Raw genomic sequence first — 20,958 nt, 5'->3', positions numbered from 1 at the left:
CCATGTGGGGTATCAAATTAAAGGTCTCAATTAGTACTTTTCGAAACTGGTTCAATATTTGAAATTAGGTGAAACATAGGGGAGTGAGGGCTCAAAATATGACCATCAAAAAGTGTAACAGGTCTCGTTCTCAGAACCTATCCAGCCGAAAAATCTGAAAAAAATCACAGTAGTGCATCTCTACAAAATCTAGGCCTCAAAATATATCCGGTTGCGATATCTGCACAAATAAAGTTAATAATAGTATATTTCCACATTTTAGAAATTTACCCGGCACCCCCCTTATGTTCATCCCAGAAGTACAAAATTTGGCATGCGTATAAAGAAGAACATAATGCATAATTTGGTGAAGTTTGAAGAAAATCAAACTATTATTAACAAAGTTATAGGGGGTAAAACTTTCGAATTTTTTGGGAATTTCGTGGACTCTACAACCTGCATGACGTCATCATCAGATATCAATTCGTCAATACCACAACAAAGTAAGTTCCTATGAATTGGGTGGAAAAGGATTATTTTGTTTTAGTTTTTTATTCATTTGTATGTGAATATCAAATATTCCAACCAGACATGTGGGTATGTAGGTATATATTATATGCGTGCTAATGGACTTTGCGGGTAGTGGCTAATTCAGATAGATACAAGAAGTATGATAAATCGGAAATATGGGTACGATCAATTCATATATGTGCATATATGTGTACAGTATTCGGAAATAAGCAGTTTGTTTGTTTAGGGTGCGCGTAATATCTACGGCTGTAATATGTACGTATGTCTCGTAGTTTGGAGAAATATCAAGGAGTATGATCGATTTGTAGCTATATACGGATAGAAAAATGTGCGTTGAAATTTCTTAGATAAGATGAACACAAAACCTTTATACCCGAAGTGCGAGCTTCCGGTATTCCGACTTGTTTTTTCTTGTAAATATTTGTTTATTGTTCATTCTTTTTCTTTATTATATAAGTTTGAAAGGCTTTCACTTGAGGATATTTATAGATGACATGACAATGTGGTTTTGAACAAAACCATCGAGACTTCAAAATGATTTTCACATTTTAATATAAGAATGGACGTAAACTAGAATAAAATGATTCATATGATAATAATCACATCCAGTAGACTAGGAAAAAAAAGTTTTCTTTCTCTCTCTTTTTTATGGAATAGAAGCAGCCGAAAGGGTAGGTAATTTCAATCGTTCAGAGCCGTATAAATAGATCTCATGGCGGTAAATATACAATTAGTTGGTTTTCGCAAATCGATTGGAATAGAATGGAGTTTTTAAATATACTTCTTGTGTTAGGTTTTGGTGTGCCTTTTCTTTTAGGTAGCCCATTGCCAGTGGTTAATCTTAATACCAACGAAAGTACAAACAATTTAGCGTTTAATCTCGTGCTACCTGATAACAATACAGCGCAAGTGACATTATCTTTTCGACTTATGACTGTTAGTACAGTTTCAACAGAAACGAACACGTCGTTTCAAAATGATGCCGATGTTGCTATTTCATCATCATCATGGCTGACGTCGACGTCAACAACAACAACAACAACAGAACCGTCTAGAAGATATGTTACAGTCGATGAAGCAATAGAAGGATTTCGGCAAGCTTTGATTAAGAAGGAAATGGAAATAGCTGAAATTATCGAGAGCGAAAATATTTTTTACAGGCACTTTAAATTAGAGTTCGATGATGACAAAATTTCAACAGTTCAATGTACATATGATAGCAACTATTCCATGCGCTCACTGAAAATCGCATGTTATGAATACCATGAGTTCGAAACCGAAAGAATACTCAGTAATGGCGAGGTTGAGTATATAAAACAGGCAGATCCAGACTATAGGAGCAATATAGAATTTCTGGACTTGAAGAAAATGAAGCAAACCTATTCTATGAGTATTGCTTGAACCGCGAACCTGTGCACAACGAATTAAAAAAATAACGACGACGAATAAAAACAACAACGATGTGGACGACGACCTTCAACGTTCTATTGAGAAGTTGAAACAATTTTTTTGTACCAACAGATTGCTAATTCTTACGGAGCACTTTAACCAATTTATAAGCAGCTATACGTTTTTGAAACCATACGCTGAAATGTCGCAGAAAGTCAGCCAATTTGGAAAACATTACTTGAGCTGCCCGTGGGCATATGACGATGCAAAATGCGGACCAGACACTTGTGAATGTTATAGTGTTCGTAGGAGAATAAATGAAATGAAAAACCTTGTTCAGTATTACAAAAGATTAAATAATAAATAAATTTTATTCTTCAATCAAAATTACAGTGTTTCATTGTGAATCTTAATATATCATATCCTTGGTATTTATCCAGGAATTGTGTTTCGTTGAGAACCCTAGCCACTTCACAAACGCTTGGTTACCATTCCTTTTCAATATTTTTTCCACAAGATAAATTGACGGATGCTCAGCTTTCAATAGTTCAGGCTCATAAAAACCACCTTCAATTTTATTTCCTTCGTAATCTTCTAATAGATATGTAACGGGATTGGTAATACGAATTTCGCGAATCTTGAAAATTTCCGTGGTCCAATTGGGTGGCCCTTTTCAAATACATGCTTGTATTTACTGATTCGAACATGATCACCCACATTATATTTAAATGGACCCATCACCTTAATGTTGTTGTATACGGTAGACAGGAGTAATTTTTCATTGGAACTATTCACAGCAGACGGAGCCATTTTAATTGTTCGGTGTTTTTTATTATTGTAGGCGTCAACTATATCATCGACTTGATTGATCCACTTGTAGTTTCCATTCATACTAAACTCTTTCCACATCATATTCTTTAGGGTACGATTGAATCGTTCAACAATTGATGCCTTAAGTGGACTATACGTGGAATAATGATTTATTTGATATTTTGTCATAACATTTTTAAAATGTTTGTTGAAGAATTCTTTTCCGTCGTCTGTTTGTAGGTGTTTAGGAATGCGTCCTCGTTGGAGAATCTGTTCAATTGCTATAGCAACTTCTTTGCCCGTTTTTGTTTTGATGGAAGCCGTCCACGCAAACTTGGAAAACGTGTCGATGATCGTAAGAAGGAAACGGAACCCCGTATTGTCGCTAACATATGCTCCCATTTCAACTAAATCGGCCTGCCACAAGTCATCCAAACCTTTAATTATGACTGATCGTCGGTTAAATTTTTTTCGAGCTGACCTATGTAATTCGTTGACTACTTGCCGTTTGCTCATTTTAGAATGAACTGAATTTCGTAATATGATTAATAGTTGTATTTGTTGTTTTTAAGGTATGACTTTGAACTGTCATCATCATCATCATAGTTTTGTAAGTTCGTCGATTTCAAGTTGAATTTGTCTGTCTATATATTCTTTGAGTTTCTCAATGTTAATATCAACGTAGTTCTTTGTAGAAGCATCAGCATCCTCAACGGGTTCTCCAAGATTCTTGAGTTGTTTGAATTTGATGTTGTAATCACCGCTTTCCGTTTTATTAAATCCCGCACCATGCAAACCTTGTAGACCATCCTTACCAGGTTTTCCTTCTGGACCTCGGGGACCCGAGGGCCCCTGCTGACCTATAGGACCTTGAGGACCTTGAGGACCTGGGGGTCCTTGAAGTCCTTGCAAACCACGTTTTCCTCCTCCAGTATCGTTTGAAAATCGACCAAATTTATCAACACCCATTTAATAAATGATGTGAGCTGCGTGTTTATTCTATTATTTGTGATTCTTTCAATTCTTCAATGATTGATATAATTTCATTGTTATGATTATTGTGACCGGCTTGCTGTGACGCAATGAGTAACCGCAATCGACTTACTAGTTCATTGGGATCATCCCAATATATATAGTCAATTTGTTTGTTAGACGTTTCCATTAAATTAGGGTTTTTGCATTTAATATTAGGGGTTCGTGTTAACCCTTTTCCTTCTTTTCTATTTAACAATTTAGAAATTATTCTTGTATATTTAAAGCTTCGATTTCCATTGACTTGACTGCTACTGTCATAAGAACGCCTGTGGGCATTAGAGTGTAGAAGAATACTTTTATAATTCTCTAAATCATCGTCGGAATATATTGTTTCATCTGGATACTTCATAAAAAGCAGTTCATATAAACCCCGACTTCCAATGTAAGATTTTTCATCTACAATTATATGATTATCATCGATTGCGAAATCTGAATTTCCTATTTTCCACTGATTTCCATCATTGTCATCCCTATATACGCCATAAATACTGTCAATTACAGACGGTTGATTTACATAGATATCTAGATATTGCCTAGCAACATCTGAAAAATGATTTTGCTTCAGGTATTCTCCCAGATATTCTTGCCCTTCCGGAGTGGCAACATATTGGCGAACAGCTTTTGTAGAAGACTTAGGAGTTTCAAAAATGTGTTCATTTTCTTCATAGACACGATCTCTCTTTAATTCCTCATCTTTACATTTAATACGAGCTGATGAAGACTCTTCTTTAAACTCTTGTTTTTTTATGTCTTGTTCCTGCAATACTTTAGCTTTCTTAACAAATTCTTTGAGGGGTTCCGTGATGGGCTTAAATGTTTCTTCCAACTGAATCTCTGTTCCGGCTTTGTTAGCTTTCAGCTGTTGATATTTTTTCCTTATTGAATCGGTTGTCTTTACAATATCTCTGAGCAACTGTTTGTCAAGCTTTGTTCTTTTCATTGTTTATGGAATCAGCAACGGATGCAATTGGTCAAATTTCGAAATATATCTAAAATGTTTTGAAATATTCTTTCAATAGGTTTTAGTTTGATTTTGAACTGATTTTTGCAGCACCTAAATCGCTTTGTTTCTTTTTTGAATTGTTTGGAACTGTCCTCACTGTTGCTGCACTCAAACCGTATTGAACTGTTATCGAAGTGTATTGAACAGCTATTGAGCTGCATCAAACTGATCCTTTGAACTGCTTTGAACTGTTCCTGAACTGATTTTAACTGTTCCTGAACTGATTTTAACTGCTTTGAACTGCTCCTGAACTGCTTTGAACTGATGCTTCTGAACTGCTTCTGAACTGCTTTTGAACTGCTTCTGAACTGCTTTGAACTGCTTTGAACTGCTTTGAACTGCTCCTAGACTGCTAAGTTGGTAATGATGCTTTTAATAGATGCGGGGTTCTTTCCATACTGAGGATTTGCTTTTATAGTATTATGAATATATCGAATCCCTTTCGATATCGACCCTTCTCTAAAGAACTGTCTTTATCAATTACACAGAATCCATATTTATCATTCCAACATTCAGCACAAATGGTTCTAAACTGCTCGAAAGTCATGTCGGTGTTTACGTGATCATTGTAAATGTGTCTTAAATTCATATCATCCTGTTTGAATATAATCAAAAAATTTGCGTTACCTCGAATAAGGTGTTTCGGTATTCTTGTATATGTTTGACACAGATAAAAGCTATCAATATTATGATGTCGTCCCATACAGAAATATGATCGAATATTCTCTTGTTTCTCGCTGGCAATATCATCGAAAATGAAAACAGAGTCAGATTTGGCTTCTTCAGGCGAAATCACTTCACTATTATTTGAGAATGTATATAAGCCCAATCCGGAAATAGCTTTAACAGCCTGCTTCAAATGTTCATATTTAGGTTGATGTAATGATTTCGAGTAGATGTAAATATTTTCAAATTTTATACCATTTGGGTGCTTCAATAGAGAAAGCATAACGTTAGTTTTGCCGCAGTTAGAAGGACCCGTAATAATACCCCGAATATTATTAGGCAATAAATTGCTGTGTTTAGCTATACAGCTTTCATTTGTAATGTCAGTGTTTTCCACCACCAACCTTTGTTGTTGTTGTATAAACCGCATTATCAGTGCAACTAAACAACCAGACTGAAAGTAATTACGTTGTTGCAAAAAGTGTTATAGTCTGCGAGAGTTGTTGAACCGAGCAGGATTATACGCATACATAGACGCAAAGAGAACGGTCACTATAAAATGATTGATCATAAAAATAAATATACTAGTACAACACGAAAAGCGGTGAAAGGAAGAGGTGTGATTAATACCCTAATCAATAAACTTCCAATTGAACTGCATCTACCTGGTTATCAATACTATGGTCCTGGTACAAAACTAAGCGAGCGGCTTGCTAGAGGTGATCCAGGAATAAACTTATTGGATCAAGCCTGTAAAGAGCATGATATTGGATATTCAAAATTTAAAGAAACGGCTGATCGTCATATATTAGATAAAATATTAGCTGAAAAGGCATGGCAACGAGTCAGATCAGCAGACGCAGGATTGTCAGAACGAGCTAACGCACTACTTGTAACCAACATGATGAAAGCTAAAGTAAAATTAGGAATGGGAATGAAGAATAAACCGAAATTTGGAACAATTGTTTCCAAAGTCCGAAGGATTGTCAAAAGAAAGAAACCCGACACAATGAAAGCGAGTATTAAAGTAGCCTTAGTTGCTGCAAAGAATATAACAAAGGGACGGAAGAAGACTCTCAAGACTCCAAGGATAATACCCATTCCTAAAGTTGGTGGAGTTCTACTTTTTCTAGTTCCTCTTTTCGCAGGATTATCTGCTATTGGTGCTTTATCAGGTGGAGCTGCGGGAATAGCGAAAGCTGTTAATGATGCTACCAATGCCAAAAAGACCTTAGAAGAAAAACAGCGTCATAACCAAAAAATGGAGGAGATAACATTAGGCCGAGGATTGCATTTAAAACCGTACAGAAAAGGATTAGGGTTGTTTTTGAATCCTGCTTCAAAAAACTTTTAAAAACGCTACCCAAGAGAGCATTAAATGAGAATGATTTAAAGAGATTCGCCAGATTCTTGTCAAACTTCAGAAGAGTTTTCATGCGAAATAATTTACCGAGGGGAGCTGCAAAGCAAAACGAATGTGGTATTGTAAATCTGGATAATATGCAGGGTTCTGGTACTCATTGGGTAGCATACAAAAAACAGAATCGATATGTGGAATACTTTGATAGTTTTGGAAATTTACCTCCACCGAAAGAGCTAATAGATTATCTAGGTTCTAATATAAAATACAACTACAATGCATATCAAAGCTACGACTCATATAACTGTGGACATTTATGTTTGAAATTTTTGTACAATCTTTTGTAAATATATATATATATAAATACTTTTAAAACTGAAAATCAATCATTGTTTTATATGCTGCCATGGCATTTACATTAACTCTAAGTGGAAATTCATCCATTCTTACAACTGAATATTTTCCACCAATCGATTTACAAGGTGGTTACGTATGCGGACTTGTTGACTTTCAAACATATAATTCTATACCTAACGTGGATGAAAAAAATAATTTATTTCACATTGGGAAGCACATTATAGAAATACCCATTGGATCGTACGAAATTGATGATATTGCCAACTATCTGTATAAAGAATTAGCGAAGATCAATGACAAAATAATTCTTTTAATACAGGCTAATAATAATACACTCAAAAGTGAAATAAAGTCAAATGCTCCAATTTACTTCAATGAAGAAAGGTCCGTTGGTCAATTGTTGGGATTCGCTAAACGAGAATTGAAAATCAATGAAAAACATACTTCTGATCTACCTGTGAGTATAAGTAAAGTGAACGTAATACGGATTGAGTGTAACATAGTTGGAAATTCTTACATCAATAATATTCCCTCACACACAATCCATGAATTCTCACCTGAAGTAGGACGAGGTTATAAAATAGTGGAGGTTCCTAGTAACGTCATTTATTTACCGGTAAGCCTTAAACGAATAAGCACGCTAACTCTTAAGCTGATTGATCAAAACGGAGATATAATAAACTTCAAAGGGGAAACAATAACGATTAGACTTCATTTGAAGCCTCAGGATGCTGCTATATAACGATGATAAATACCTGCCCGATAATGTAGATAGAACCAGTTCAATCAGAAAAATCGAACGAGCTAGACCGCGATTAACATTGCAAAATAAACAGTATCTAAAGTTATTGGGATTCAAATTGAAACAAAAATAATGAGCGATATCCTGAACGTTACACGTAAAATCAGTTTTGATAATAGTATATCAAAAATCGAATACCATAGCTACTCTCCATTCTTATCATCATACAACTCCAGTGATGAAATCCGAATACCCATACAACAACAGGATTTGTGTATTTTGCCGAGTCAGAGTTTCATTTACATTGCAGGCGCCTTAACTAAAACAGATGGAACAATATCAGCACTAGCTAAATTGACGAATAATAGCGTAGCTTTCCTATTTGATGAGATAAGATATGAACTGAATGGAGTAGAAATCGATCGAAACAAAAATGTGGGAATAACATCGACCTTAAAAAATTATGTATCACTTAATGAAAACGAAAGTAAAATGCTTTATAATGCCGCTTGGTCACCGAACGAATCTATCACACCGTCAAGTGGTTACTTCAACTTTTCTATTCCGCTAAGAAAACTTTTGGGATTTGCCGAGGACTACAAGAAAATTATTGTAAACGCTAAACACGAGCTAATTTTGGTTCGCACAAGAAGCGATGAAAATGCATTTATTTCATCCACTGATAATGTACACATCAAAATTTTTAAACTACAGTGGAAGGTGCCCCATGTTAATCCCGATGGCGCTGAAAAATTGTCAATGTTGAAATATATTGAATCGGGACATCCGATTCAAATAAGCTTTCGAAATTGGGAACTGTACGAATATCCGGTTCTACCCACAACAACAGATCATGTGTGGAATGTGAAAACCACAGGTCAACTCGAAAAACCTCGATATGTTATTTTAGCTTTACAGACAAATCGAAAAAATCTCAAAGACAAAGATGCCAGCAAATTTGATCACTGTGATTTAACAAATATCAAAATACATTTAAACTCCGAATCGTATCCTTATGACGATATGAATATTAAATTTTCCCGTGATCGATTCGCTCTTCTCTATGATATGTACTGCAATTTTCAACAATCTTATTACGGTGTACAACCTCAGCCACTACTTTCACGAAGCGAATATAAGGAATCTGCACCAATTATAGTAATTGATTGTTCACGTCAAAATGAATCCATGAAATCTGGCAGTTTTTCAACACTATCAAGAGAGCTGCAATCTCAGGGACACTGGGTATACGAAAATCATCATGGATTGAAATGGGAAGGTGGACTAACAACATTTTGGGAAGTGAAAGAATATTTACTTCTAAACATGAAAAATACAACCATCTACGTCAAAGGAACAGAGAAGAAAAAATGGCTGGATGATTTGCTGGGAAATATTGCACTAGTATTCAATGTGGAGGATCACAGCTGTCCGAATCTAAAATCACTGAAACAAAATTATCCCGACATGTTACGCTGTAATGCCCACAGCGGATGTTGCGCGCTACAAAACGCATTCCTTCTGAAAAAATTTATAACTCAAAATAATAATCAAATGTAATAAAAAGAAGTTTTCATTGTAAATAATAATAAATTTTGTTTTTTTCTTTATTGTAAGTAATTTTTCTGTGAATAATAATAATAAATGTTCACATCTAAATCTACATTTTCATGGTTTATTATTATATATGAAGATGGAATTCCAAGTTTTTGGAATTGGCCGCACCGCTGCAACTCAAGGACAACTTCCCTGTATTGAAGTCGTCCAACACATTATCGCTACATTTACTATAGCGCGATGGTAAAAATAGCCGCATAGTACCCTCCAAATCCACGACGATAGTCTGTCCATATCTATAGAAAAAGCAATGAAAAAAAGAACTTGTTAGCAGAAGCAAAGTTTAATTTTAAATTCTAACTTACCGTGTTTCCATTCTCTCGCCTCCAGTGATGTGGTACCGCTTTCCCACTTCCAACTCTGACGTTTTAATATAAATGAGCGGCTTGGAGCCCAATAATTCGTTAATCGAATCCATCCTCTACGGCAACTTTTCACTTATAACAAAATCTTTTCACAAATTCCACTATTTATATTAATTTGTCATCCAAACAATTAGCCCATGGCGCTCAAACGATCACCTCTTATCACAACAACAACAAAATCAGCCAAGTAAATAAAATCTACAAAAAAAAAAAACCATCATTTTCAAACTTACTACATATTCACCCACGGTCTAATATTCACTCCCAAATACGTCAACCTGATAAGCAATTCCCCATCACCCAAGCAATACGCACATGACATCCAACAACAACAAAAACGCACGCCGCCCCGCCCCGCCCCGCCCCGGCCCGGAACGAGGCTCCCCGAACCCCCGCGGACGACGCCCTACGAACTACGCTTCCCTAAAAGTCGCCCCCGGCACGCGCCAAACCGGCCGCCCCTAACCACAACATTTTCATATGAAACTGGATTCGAACATACATGCCGTCTCAAAACCGCAAGATTTTTATATGAAAGTGGATTAGAACATACATATTTATACTACTCACGATCAATGCAAACCCATATCGATCGCGGATATTCTCATTTTAGACGTAATCAAAACGTGTCACGCCACCAGTGCAATGCAACATCTTCGTCCCCGTTACCGCAAGACGCCGTTCATTGTCCTTTATAGTCAACACTCAAACTATAGAGAGCGACAGACGGACGACATTACAGTAAATTTTAGATTTGGGACGTGCGCTGATACGTCGATCACAAAGAACACTAGTTGTGGAATGTCACTTCATCCAGGTGGCGTTAATGCTTGAAACATTTCATTACGCAGTTCTCCATTGACTGGTAGCATTGACTCGAGATATTTAAATCGCTCAGTTCTTTCAATGGCAGTAATATGCCCTTTGAGAAATTTAAATCGCTGAGTTCTGGCAATGGTGGTAAGCTGCCCAGAACTGAGCGATTTAAATATCTCGGGTCAATGCTATAAGCCAATGGAGAACTACGTTATGCTCCTCACATTGGAAAACACAAAACCTTTTATACCTGAAGCGTCAAGCTTCCGGTTTCCTAACTTGTTTAAGGTTTTATGTAAAACAAAAAAATCGATTCAATGTCTGTCTGTCTGTCTGTCACACGCATTTTTCTCGAAAACGGCTAAACCGGTCCGAACGAAATTTGGTGGACAGATGGGAACTATGAAATCCCACGCATAGAGTGAGTGGCATAAATTTAGGTGGAGTTTAAAGGGGGGCTCCCCATACATGCAAAGGGGAATTCAAAAATTTTTTTCACCGGATATAGTTGTGTAGGGTATCAAATGAAAGGTCTGGATTTGTACTTTCCGAAACTGACATTAGTTTTGGCATAAACTGCAAAGTGCGTGAGTAATGAGTCAAAATGTATGCACTTGAAGTGAGACAGGACTCATTTTCGGAAACTACTTAACCCAAAAATCCGAAAAAAACCAGAGTGCGCCTAGATGAAATCTAGGCCTCAAAATATGTCCCATTCCGTTATCTGCTCAAATAAACTTACTAATAGTATGTTACTACTTTTTAGAAATTTATTGAAAAACCCCCCTTAGATTCATCCTAGGACTTCCGAATTGTACCAGCATAGGGGACAATATTTTGTATATATGTGCTAAATTTCATGGAAATCAGGTAATTAACGCCAAAGTTATAGCAGTTCAAACTTAGCAATTTCGCGAGAATTTACTGCATCCAAAGCCATTCAAATCAGATGCTGACGTCATAATTACCCGGAATAATTGACATTCGCGTGGAATATTAAAGTCACATTTATGAAGAATCTATTTATCTGCAGCCCTTTTTAAGGTTTTGTGTAAAACACTTATATGAAATCTAATCTTCGAGAGACGTCCCATTCCGGTATCTGCTCAAAAAATTTACTAATAGTATATTACCAACGCTTAGAAATAGATTAAAAAACTCCCCTTAAGTTCATGCTAAGTGTACTAAATTTTGCACCGACATAGAGGACAGCCTCGTGCATACACATGCCAGGTTTCATGAAAATCCAAGTATTAGTAGGAAAGTTACAGCAGTTCAAACTCATCAATTTCGTACTAATTAACAGCATCCTAAGCCATACAAATAAGATGCTGACGTCATAATTAACGAGAATAATTGAAATCCCAGTGAAATATTAAAATTCCATTTAGGAAGAATCTAATTCTCCCTAGCCCTTTTTAAGGTTTTCTGCAAAACAAAACCTGATTAAAATCGATTCAATATCTGTCTGTCTGTCTGTCTGTCTGTCACACATATTTTTCTCCAAAACGGCTAAACCGATCCGAACGAAATTTGGTGCACAGATGGGAACTATGAAACTATGAGTGGCATAAATTTAGGTGGAGTTTAAAGGGAGGCTTCCCATACATGCAAAGGGGGAATTCAAAAATTTTTTTCACCGCATATAGTTGTGTAAGGTACCAAATGAAAGGTCTCGATTTGTACTTTTCGAAACTGACATTAGTTTTGGCATAAATTGCAAAGTGCGTGAGTAATGAGTCAAAATGTATGCACTTGAAGTGAGACAGGACTCATTTTCGGAAACTACCCAACCTAAAAATCCGCAAAAAAATCGAGGTGGTGCCCCTAGGTGAAATCTACGCCTCAAAATATGTCCCATTCCGACATCTGCTCAAATAAGCTTACTAATAGTATATTACTACTTTTTAGAAATTTACTGAGAAACCCCCCTTAGATTCATCCTAGGACTTCCGAATTTCGTACCAGCATAGGGGACATTATTTTGTATATATGTGCTAAATTTCGCCAAAGTTATTGCAGTTCAAACTTAGCAATTTCGCGGGAGCTTACTGCTTCCAAAGCCATGCAAATCAGATGCTGACGTCATAATTACCCGGAATAATTGACATTCGCGTGGAATATTAAAGTCACATTTATGAAGAATCTATTTATCTGCAGCACTTTTTAAGGTCTTGTGTAAAACGCTTATGTGAAATCTAATCTTCGAGAGGCGTCCCATTCCGGTATCTGCTCAAAAAATTTACTAATAGTATATTACCAACTTTTAGGGGTCAAGCAGTGTACTGCAGGATAGACTGATGCGGAGCATAGCCCCCTGAGGCCAGACTATCTTTCTCTAAGGATGAGTTGTCTCTCCTCTGGGACGCTGTGTGCCTTTTCAGGGGCCAAGCCTCTCGTCTACCAAGACCGTTAGTGAGTGGTGATAGCTACACCCTGTACGTGGTGACCCTACTATTAACAAAACGCTACGGATCTAGACTGGGGAGTCGAAAAACACCTCGCCCAATCCAGGGTGTCATGCGAACCGTGCCCATTGGATAGTTTGCAGTCGTGGGTAACTGACTGTATTCGAACGGAGCCTCACTGATACCTGGTCGCCTCAGTGAGTAAGTTAGATCTTACCGTGCTACGGGGGGCTATGGCACGGCGGACCTCTTAACCCCCATACTCGTGGGAATCAGATGAGTACAAAACTGAAGAAAAAAAACGGGGCTCCGTACCGCACCAAGACTGATTAATCAGGTGGAGGCACATCTCCGAATTACTGAAAGCCAGGTGACTACACCCAAGAAGGGAGAAGTTGGGACGTCAAGCAGTGGATCCAAGGTGAGCATTGGTATACTGCGTGGACTACAGCCAACGAACACCACTGCTCAAAGAGCAGGGACCAGCAAAAGCACGTCTGAGATGAATATAGCAGACGTCAGGAAGGAGACAGGTCTCAGTGGCGCCGGGGTTAAATGGTACCTGCGCTATCTGAAGGAAGGCCTGAAACCAGAAGAGGCCCTTAAGAAGGCTCAGGACAGACCTAAGCCATCTCTACCGGAGCCGAGAAAGCGGGGAGCAGCAGAGATCAGCCCGCATGAAGGGAATGCTCCCAAAAAACCCAGACCTGAACCCACGGGAGGAGAAAACCCGGGCAGGTCAGGAGTGAAGGCAGGACCCAGGAAGCCCGGCATTAGCTATGCTAGTGCGGTCAAGGGCATTCGACTGGCCATACTGCCAAAAAGGTTTCCCGAGCAAATACTCACTCGGGAGGAACAGGAAATCATTGAAGAACTTGTCGTCAAGCAGATGATCAAGGGTTGGACGTCGAAACTGGTGTTCACCGGGATACGCTTTCGACCAGGCCTTATACTGGTGGACTGCGCGACGGAAGGTACCGCAGAATGGGTCAGAACCATAATTCCTAGATTGCCAGGCTGGGAAGGGGTGGAACTGTCAACATGTGCTGGAGATGATATAGCAGGAGCCCACATGGTGACAGTTTTTCTCCCAAAGGCCGCGGCAATAGTAACAGAAGATCTTATGAGACTCCTAATTGCTCAGAACGAAGATCTCCATACTCGACTATGGAGAGTCTTCAGAAGCAAGGTGGAGGGAAAGGGTAAACTCCTCACGATCGGGGTAGATGACCGATCCCTAGAGGCAATTAAACGTCGGAGTTGTCATATCAACTACCGATTTGGCAACATACCCGTGCATGTGCACAAGGAAAAGCCAAGGAAAGAGACCTCGGAGGAGGCATTGGGTGGAAAACTTACCGAGGTCCCTGAAGAAGTCGCGGAAGTCATAGAGGCGGAAAGAACGGGATCAACCAGGGAAATAGACCTGCTGCCCAGTGAAGAGCAGAAGCTGGACGACCTAGACCTAGGACTGCTAGGGCTCGGGGTGGACAGCGACGCGCAGGAAAGCGCCATGTCGGAGGAGGAGGGTGACACTCCGACAGTGGAGAAGAGCTTCAAACAATAACGGAGCCAATGGCCAACACTAGGATAGCCCAGATAAACCTCCACCATGCGAGAGCTGCATCTGCGGTGATTGCAAGGGCAAATTCCAAGGATAACATTGGAATAGTGCTGGCTCAGGAGCCCTGGGTGTACCGGGGGCAGATTCGCGGTCTGCAAGGAGGAGACATGCAGGTAATTTGGGACTCCTCTTGTGAAAAACCAAGAGCTTGCATAATTCTCAAACGTAATCTAAAATACATATGTCTTTCAGAGTTCTTAACCGGGGACCTTGTGGCTATCCAAGTCTCATTGGAAGCCGGGAGGAGCACTCGAGAGGTAGTTGTAGCATCGGGATACTTCCCAGGAGACGAGAGCCGGGCTCCACCGGAACAAGTCGCAAAGCTGACGGAGTATTGCGAGGAGAGGGCGTTACCACTTCTTCTCGGCTGCGATGCCAACGAACACCACGAAGTCTGGGGAAGCAGCGACACCAATCGTAGAGGTGAGTATCTTCTCGAATTTATTCTTAGCAGTAAGTTAGAAATATACAACGTAGGGAACACTCCAACATTTGTGACCAGCACCAGACAGGAGGGTGTCGGATGAACCCTCAATGTCTGATCACAGGATAATTAGAAGATAAGAATAATAAGGAATCCCAAGAGAACGGATTGGGAATCCTACACAATGCACCTGAGCAACAACATTGCCCACCTTCAAGGGAGCGGTGACATCAGGAGCGAATTAGAATTAGAAACGGTGGTGGAAGACCTCAACACAATCGTCATTGACGCATATGAGGCCAGCTGTCCGGCCAAGACAGTCGAGTCATCAAGGGATGTACCATGGTAGAACAGGAACTTAGCCAGAATGAGAACGGAGGTACGAAAACTCTTTAACCGGGCAAAACGAACCGGGGACTGGCGGAGGTATAAAAATGCACTGACTGCGTATAGCAACGCCATCAGGGAAGCGAAACGGAACAGCTTTAGGGAATTCTGTGAAGGGATTGAACAGATCACAGAAACAACCAGGCTGTACAAGGCTGTAGCCAAAGACGGGGGAATATCCTCTGTCTGCTTGAAAAAGGAAGATGGGACATTCACCGAGAATGAGGAGGACAGGGTACACCTGCTTCTCAGAACTCATTTCCCGGGGTCCTACCCCTCGGCGGCAGGTGACAATAATCTACCTGACACCCCAACAACGAATAAAAGGGGAAGGAAAGAGAGCTGGAAACTAGCAAAAGAGGTATGCTCAGAAGCTGGGCTAAGATGGGCAGTGGGAACCTTTCAACCAATGAAATCTCCCGGAGCAGATGGCATTTTCCCAGCACTTATCCACAGAGGCCTAGGAATTATCTTAGAGTCTCTTCTGAGGGTGGTAAGGGGAAGCATAGCACTGGGTTACATACCAAGGGCATGGAGACGGGCAAAAGTGGTCTTTATTCCGAAGGCGGGTAAAAAGGATCCTTTTCACCCTAAATCTTTCAGACCAATCTGCCTAGCATCGTTCGTACTCAAAACGGTGGAGAAGGTCATAGACAACTATATTAGAACTAACGTTCTAAAGCGCAATCCCTTACATCACTGTCAACACGCTTACCGGCCAGGAAGGTCAACTGAAACTGCTCTGTATCAGCTGACAGAGGTACTACGGGACGCCATAGAAACAAAAGAAATCGCACTGTGCGCGTTTTTGGATATCGAAGGAGCATTCGACAACACATCGCACACAGAGATACAGGATGCCCTGAGCCGCAAAGGAGTGGGAAACACCCTGGCACTCTGGATGGGCAAAATTCTAGAAAGCAGACAAATAGAGGTACAAACAGGTACAAATTCTATTACCATGAACACCACTCAAGGCTGTCCACAGGGCGGAGTACTATCGTCGCTGATGTGGAGTATGGTAGTGGATGAACTCCTGGACGTGTTAACTAATACCGGAATACAAGTCCAAGGCTACGCGGATGACATTGTTCTAATCTGTAGGGGCAAATATGAAGATACTCTATGTGATAGAATCCAAACTGGATTAAGGGTTACTAGTGCCTGGTGCAGGAAGGTGGGACTGCGGATCAACCCAACCAAAACCACCATAGTACCATTCACTAGGAGGTGTAAGCTGGATCACCTGAAAGCCATAACATTACATGATATGGAGGTGAAACGAGAAACAGAGGTCAAATACTTGGGAATCACGCTAGACCAAAAATTACTCTGGAAGACACATGTCGGAAACACTTGTCGGAAAGCCACGAGGGCTCTGATGACTTGCAGATCCATAGCAGGAAAAAAATGGGATTGTAGCCCGAAGATACTACTTTGGATATATACTGCAATAGTAAGACCAATGATTACCTATGGAGCGGTAATCTGGGCAGAAAGAACCCAACTCAGCACACAAGCCAGGGAATTACATAAGCTCCAAAGGCTGGCTTGCGTGTGTATCAGTGGGGCAATGAGGACATGCCCAACGGCATCCCTGGAGGTCCTTCTGGGATTAACCCCTCTCCATCTGCACATACAGATGCAGGCAAGGAGATCAATATTCAGGATGGCCGGTAGTATGAGTGAGGCGGGGAGCTGCCTGAATCGAAGGAAGATTGATATTCTTTCTAGGCGGTATCCCGAATTACTGATACCGAGAGACAACATGACAACGAGGTTTCACTTCGATAAGAAGTTTGAAACACGTTGGAGTAACAAGGCAAACTGGGAGAGCGTGGCTGCGACATACGGCTTAAACCAGCAACTGATTACTTGGTACACTGACGGATCCCTCACAGCAGAGGGAGCGGGTGCCGGTGTCATTGGTCCAAGGAAAATGTACTTTGAGCCAATGGGCAGGTACACTAGCATATTCCAGGCGGAAATTTACGCCATAGACAAATGTGCCTCCTTTAATCTGCAAAGGAACTACAGGGGGCAGAACATAGCTATTCTCACCGATAGCCAAGCAGCGATCAAGGCACTTAGGTCCAACCAGGTGAACTCTAAACTGGTATGGGAGTGCCTTGAGAGACTGAATACACTCGGCTCGTCCAACAAGGTCTGGATACTTTGGGTTCCAGGCCATGCTGGGCTGGAAGGCAATGAGGCAGCAGATGAACTAGCCAAGAAGGGAGCAGGGACGCCTTTACACGGGCCAGAACCCTTCTGTGGAATCGGAAACGGTTTCATGGCTATGAATCTAAGGAACGAAGAGAAACGGTTGAGGGAACTATATTGGGCGGGCCTACCAGGGATGGAGCAGTCCAGAGTGCTTATTGGGGGATACGAACCCATGCGCACAAAGGATTGCTTAAACCTCACCAAAAAGAACCTCCGAATCATAGTGGGAATTCTCACTGGTCATTGTCGGTTGAACTACCACCTAGGGAAGCTAGGGATATCTACGGATACTGCCCGCAGGTTCTGTGAGGAGGAGGACGAAACCTCTATGCACGTCCTCGGACAGTGTCCGGCACTTGTGCAAAGTAGGTCGATACATCTGGGAGAACACTTAATACCAGATTCAAAGTTGAAACTTCTGGAAGTGGGGAACATACTAAAGTTCCTAACGGTTACTGGCCTGCTTGAGATACTATGATCAACAGGTACACTATAACCAGTAAAAGGGGCACAATAGTTCTTCAAGGACGCGGTGCGACTTTCCCTTAACAGAATAATAATAATAATACCAACTTTTAGAAATAGATTAAAAAACCCCCTTAAGTTCATGCTAAGTGTACCAAATTTTGCACCAACATAGAGGACAGCCTCGTGCATACACACGCCAGGTTTCATGAAAATCCAACTATTAGTGGGAAAGTTATAGCAGTTCAAACTCATCAATTTCGTGCTAATTAACAGGATCCTAAGCCATACAAATAAGATGCTGACGTCATAATTAAGGAGAATAATTGAAATTCGAGTGAAATATTAAAATTCCATTCAAGAACAATCTAATTCTCCCTAGCCCTTTTTAAGGTTTTGTGTAAAACAAAACCATATTAAAATCGATTTAATGTCTGTCTGTCTCTCTGTCACACGCATTTTTCTCCAAAGCGGCTAAACCGGTCCGAATGAAATTTGGTGGACAGATGGGAACTATGCAATCCCACGCATAGAGTGAGTGGAGAAATTTAGGTGGAGTTTAAAGGGGAACTCCCCATACATGCAAAGGGGGGATTCAAAAATTTTTTTCACCATATGACATATGTCCCATTCCAAAATCTGCTCAAATAAACTTACTAATAGTATATTACTACTTTTTAGAAATTTACTGAAAAACCCCCCTTAGATTCATCTTAGGACTTCCGAATTGTACCAGCATAGGGGACAATATTTTGTATATATGTGCTAAATTTCATGGAAATCAGGTAATTTACGCCAAAGTTATAGCAGTTCAAACTTAGCAATTTCGCGCGAGTTTACTGCTTCCAAAGCCATGCAAATAAGATGCTGACGTCATAATTACCCGGAATAATTGACATTCGCGTGGAATATTAAAGTCACATTTATGAAGAATCTATTTATCTCCAGCACTTTTTAAAGTCTTGTGTAAAACGCTTATGTGAAATCTAATCTTTGAGAGACGTCCCATTCCGGTATCTGCTCAATACATTTACTAATAGTATATTACCAACTTTTAGAAATAGATTAAAAAACTCCCCTTAAGTTCATGCTAAGTGTACTAAATTTTGCACCGACATAGAGGACAGCCTCGTGCACACACATGCCTGGTTTCATGAAAATCCAACTATTAGTGGGAAAGTTATCGCAATTGAAACTCATCAATTTCGTGATAATTAACAGCATCCTAAGCCGTACAAATAAGATGCAGACGTCATAATTAACGAGAATAATTGACACTAGATTGAAATATTAAAATTCCATTCATAAAGAATCTACTTCTCTCCAGCCCTTTTTAAGGTTTTGTGTTTATATCTTATGTAGGTTAATTTCTTCGCATTTGCTAATAATATTAAACTCAGAGAGAGATTGACTGTTCACTGTTTCCATCAAATGATTTATTTAAATTACTTTCTAAAAAATTGATCCCAATAGAATTTTTAACTATGTGACACGGAACTGTCAGGCACACCGTTCCTCACATTTTCTTCTTTTTCTTCAGCCTTCAGTTCACAAGCGGGGTCGGCTCGTCGTGATCGGTTTCGTCATTTTACTTTATCAAATGCCTGATCAGGATGTAATCGCGAGACCTTCAAATCCCCATCCAGTGTATCATGCGACCATTGTTTTGGCCGGCCTTTTGGTTGCTTACCATTGACTTCGATGTTCTGACCAATACTGGTTGTTGAATTCTCGTTAGCGTGAATTACGTGGCCACACCATCGAAAACGCCTCTCTTGCAGGTTTTCCACGATCAATGCAAACCCATATCGATCGCGCATATTCTCATTTCAGACGTAATCAAAACGTGTCACGCCACCAGTGCAATGCAACATCTTCGTCCCCGTTACCGCAAGACGCCGTTCATTGTCCTTTATAGTCAACACTCAAACTATAGAGAGCGACTGACGGACGACATTACAGTAAACTTTAGATTTGGGACGTGAGTTACGAATAGCGGGCTTGCGCTATTCAAAACGATAAATTTTAAAAGTCTCTTCCGCGAGACTTATTATTTGAAACGCCACTTTTATTAATTTAAAAGCACTTTATTAAACTTCGAATAACACTAGTATTCTATTATACTTAATACTATATCCCGGAACTAAGTATTACTTGACAATAACTCCATTACAAGAACCCGACTCTACTTTGATATAATACTAATACTTTTAGAAGAACTCCAGGAGAACTTCACTCGACTTTGATATAATGAGAAACTTTCTAATGTTGGGATGAGTTCTATATTTATAGTGTTCCGAACAAAGGATGCAAAATGCTGATAATGCATTTTGCATATTCTGTAATATGATATTTTAATTACGCGCTGATCTTCATTTGATCTAGTTTGTTTATAGATCGAATGAAGTCATCTATCGTTTGAAATGATGAAATAGTGATGACTCATCGTATTGAAGATACGAATTGGATATTGGAAAAGATAAGATGATGAGTCATATGAGATTGAACGGATCGATGTTTACATTAGTTAAGGGATGTTTACATATGAACTTAGGTTAGTGTTTACATTGGTTGAGGATGTTTATATATGTTCTTATATTACTGATGATATGGACTGATGTCATCATCTGGATTATTGGTGAAGGTGACCTTAGGGTTAGGTACAAGTGTACTTGGTGTACTTATGTTAATGGGTGTAAGGTCCTGTGTAACTCGTGCGCTGATACGTCGATCACAAAGAACACTAGTTGTGGA

The 20,958-nt window shown here is 39.7% G+C and overlaps 2 protein-coding genes across 2 annotated transcripts; one reads left to right on the top strand and one right to left on the bottom strand.

Moving 5' to 3' along the window:
* Positions 1–3,309: 3,309 nt before the first annotated feature.
* LOC119661069 (short-chain collagen C4-like) lies at positions 3,310–3,678 on the bottom strand. Its single transcript, XM_038070266.1, has one exon. It carries the CDS (start codon positions 3,676–3,678, stop codon positions 3,310–3,312), a length of 369 nt encoding a protein of 122 aa, XP_037926194.1.
* Positions 3,679–8,004: 4,326 nt separating this feature from the next.
* Positions 8,005–9,432, top strand: LOC119661067. The gene has a single exon (XM_038070265.1). It carries the CDS (start codon positions 8,005–8,007, stop codon positions 9,430–9,432), a length of 1,428 nt encoding a protein of 475 aa, XP_037926193.1.
* The last annotated feature ends 11,526 nt before the right edge of the window (positions 9,433–20,958 follow it).

This window comes from Hermetia illucens, unplaced genomic scaffold (assembly GCF_905115235.1).
Source record: "Hermetia illucens unplaced genomic scaffold, iHerIll2.2.curated.20191125, whole genome shotgun sequence".
Lineage (NCBI taxonomy): Eukaryota > Metazoa > Arthropoda > Insecta > Diptera > Stratiomyidae > Hermetia > Hermetia illucens.
Note: the sequence above shows the minus strand (reverse complement) of the source record. Positions and strands in the feature narration are given on the sequence as shown.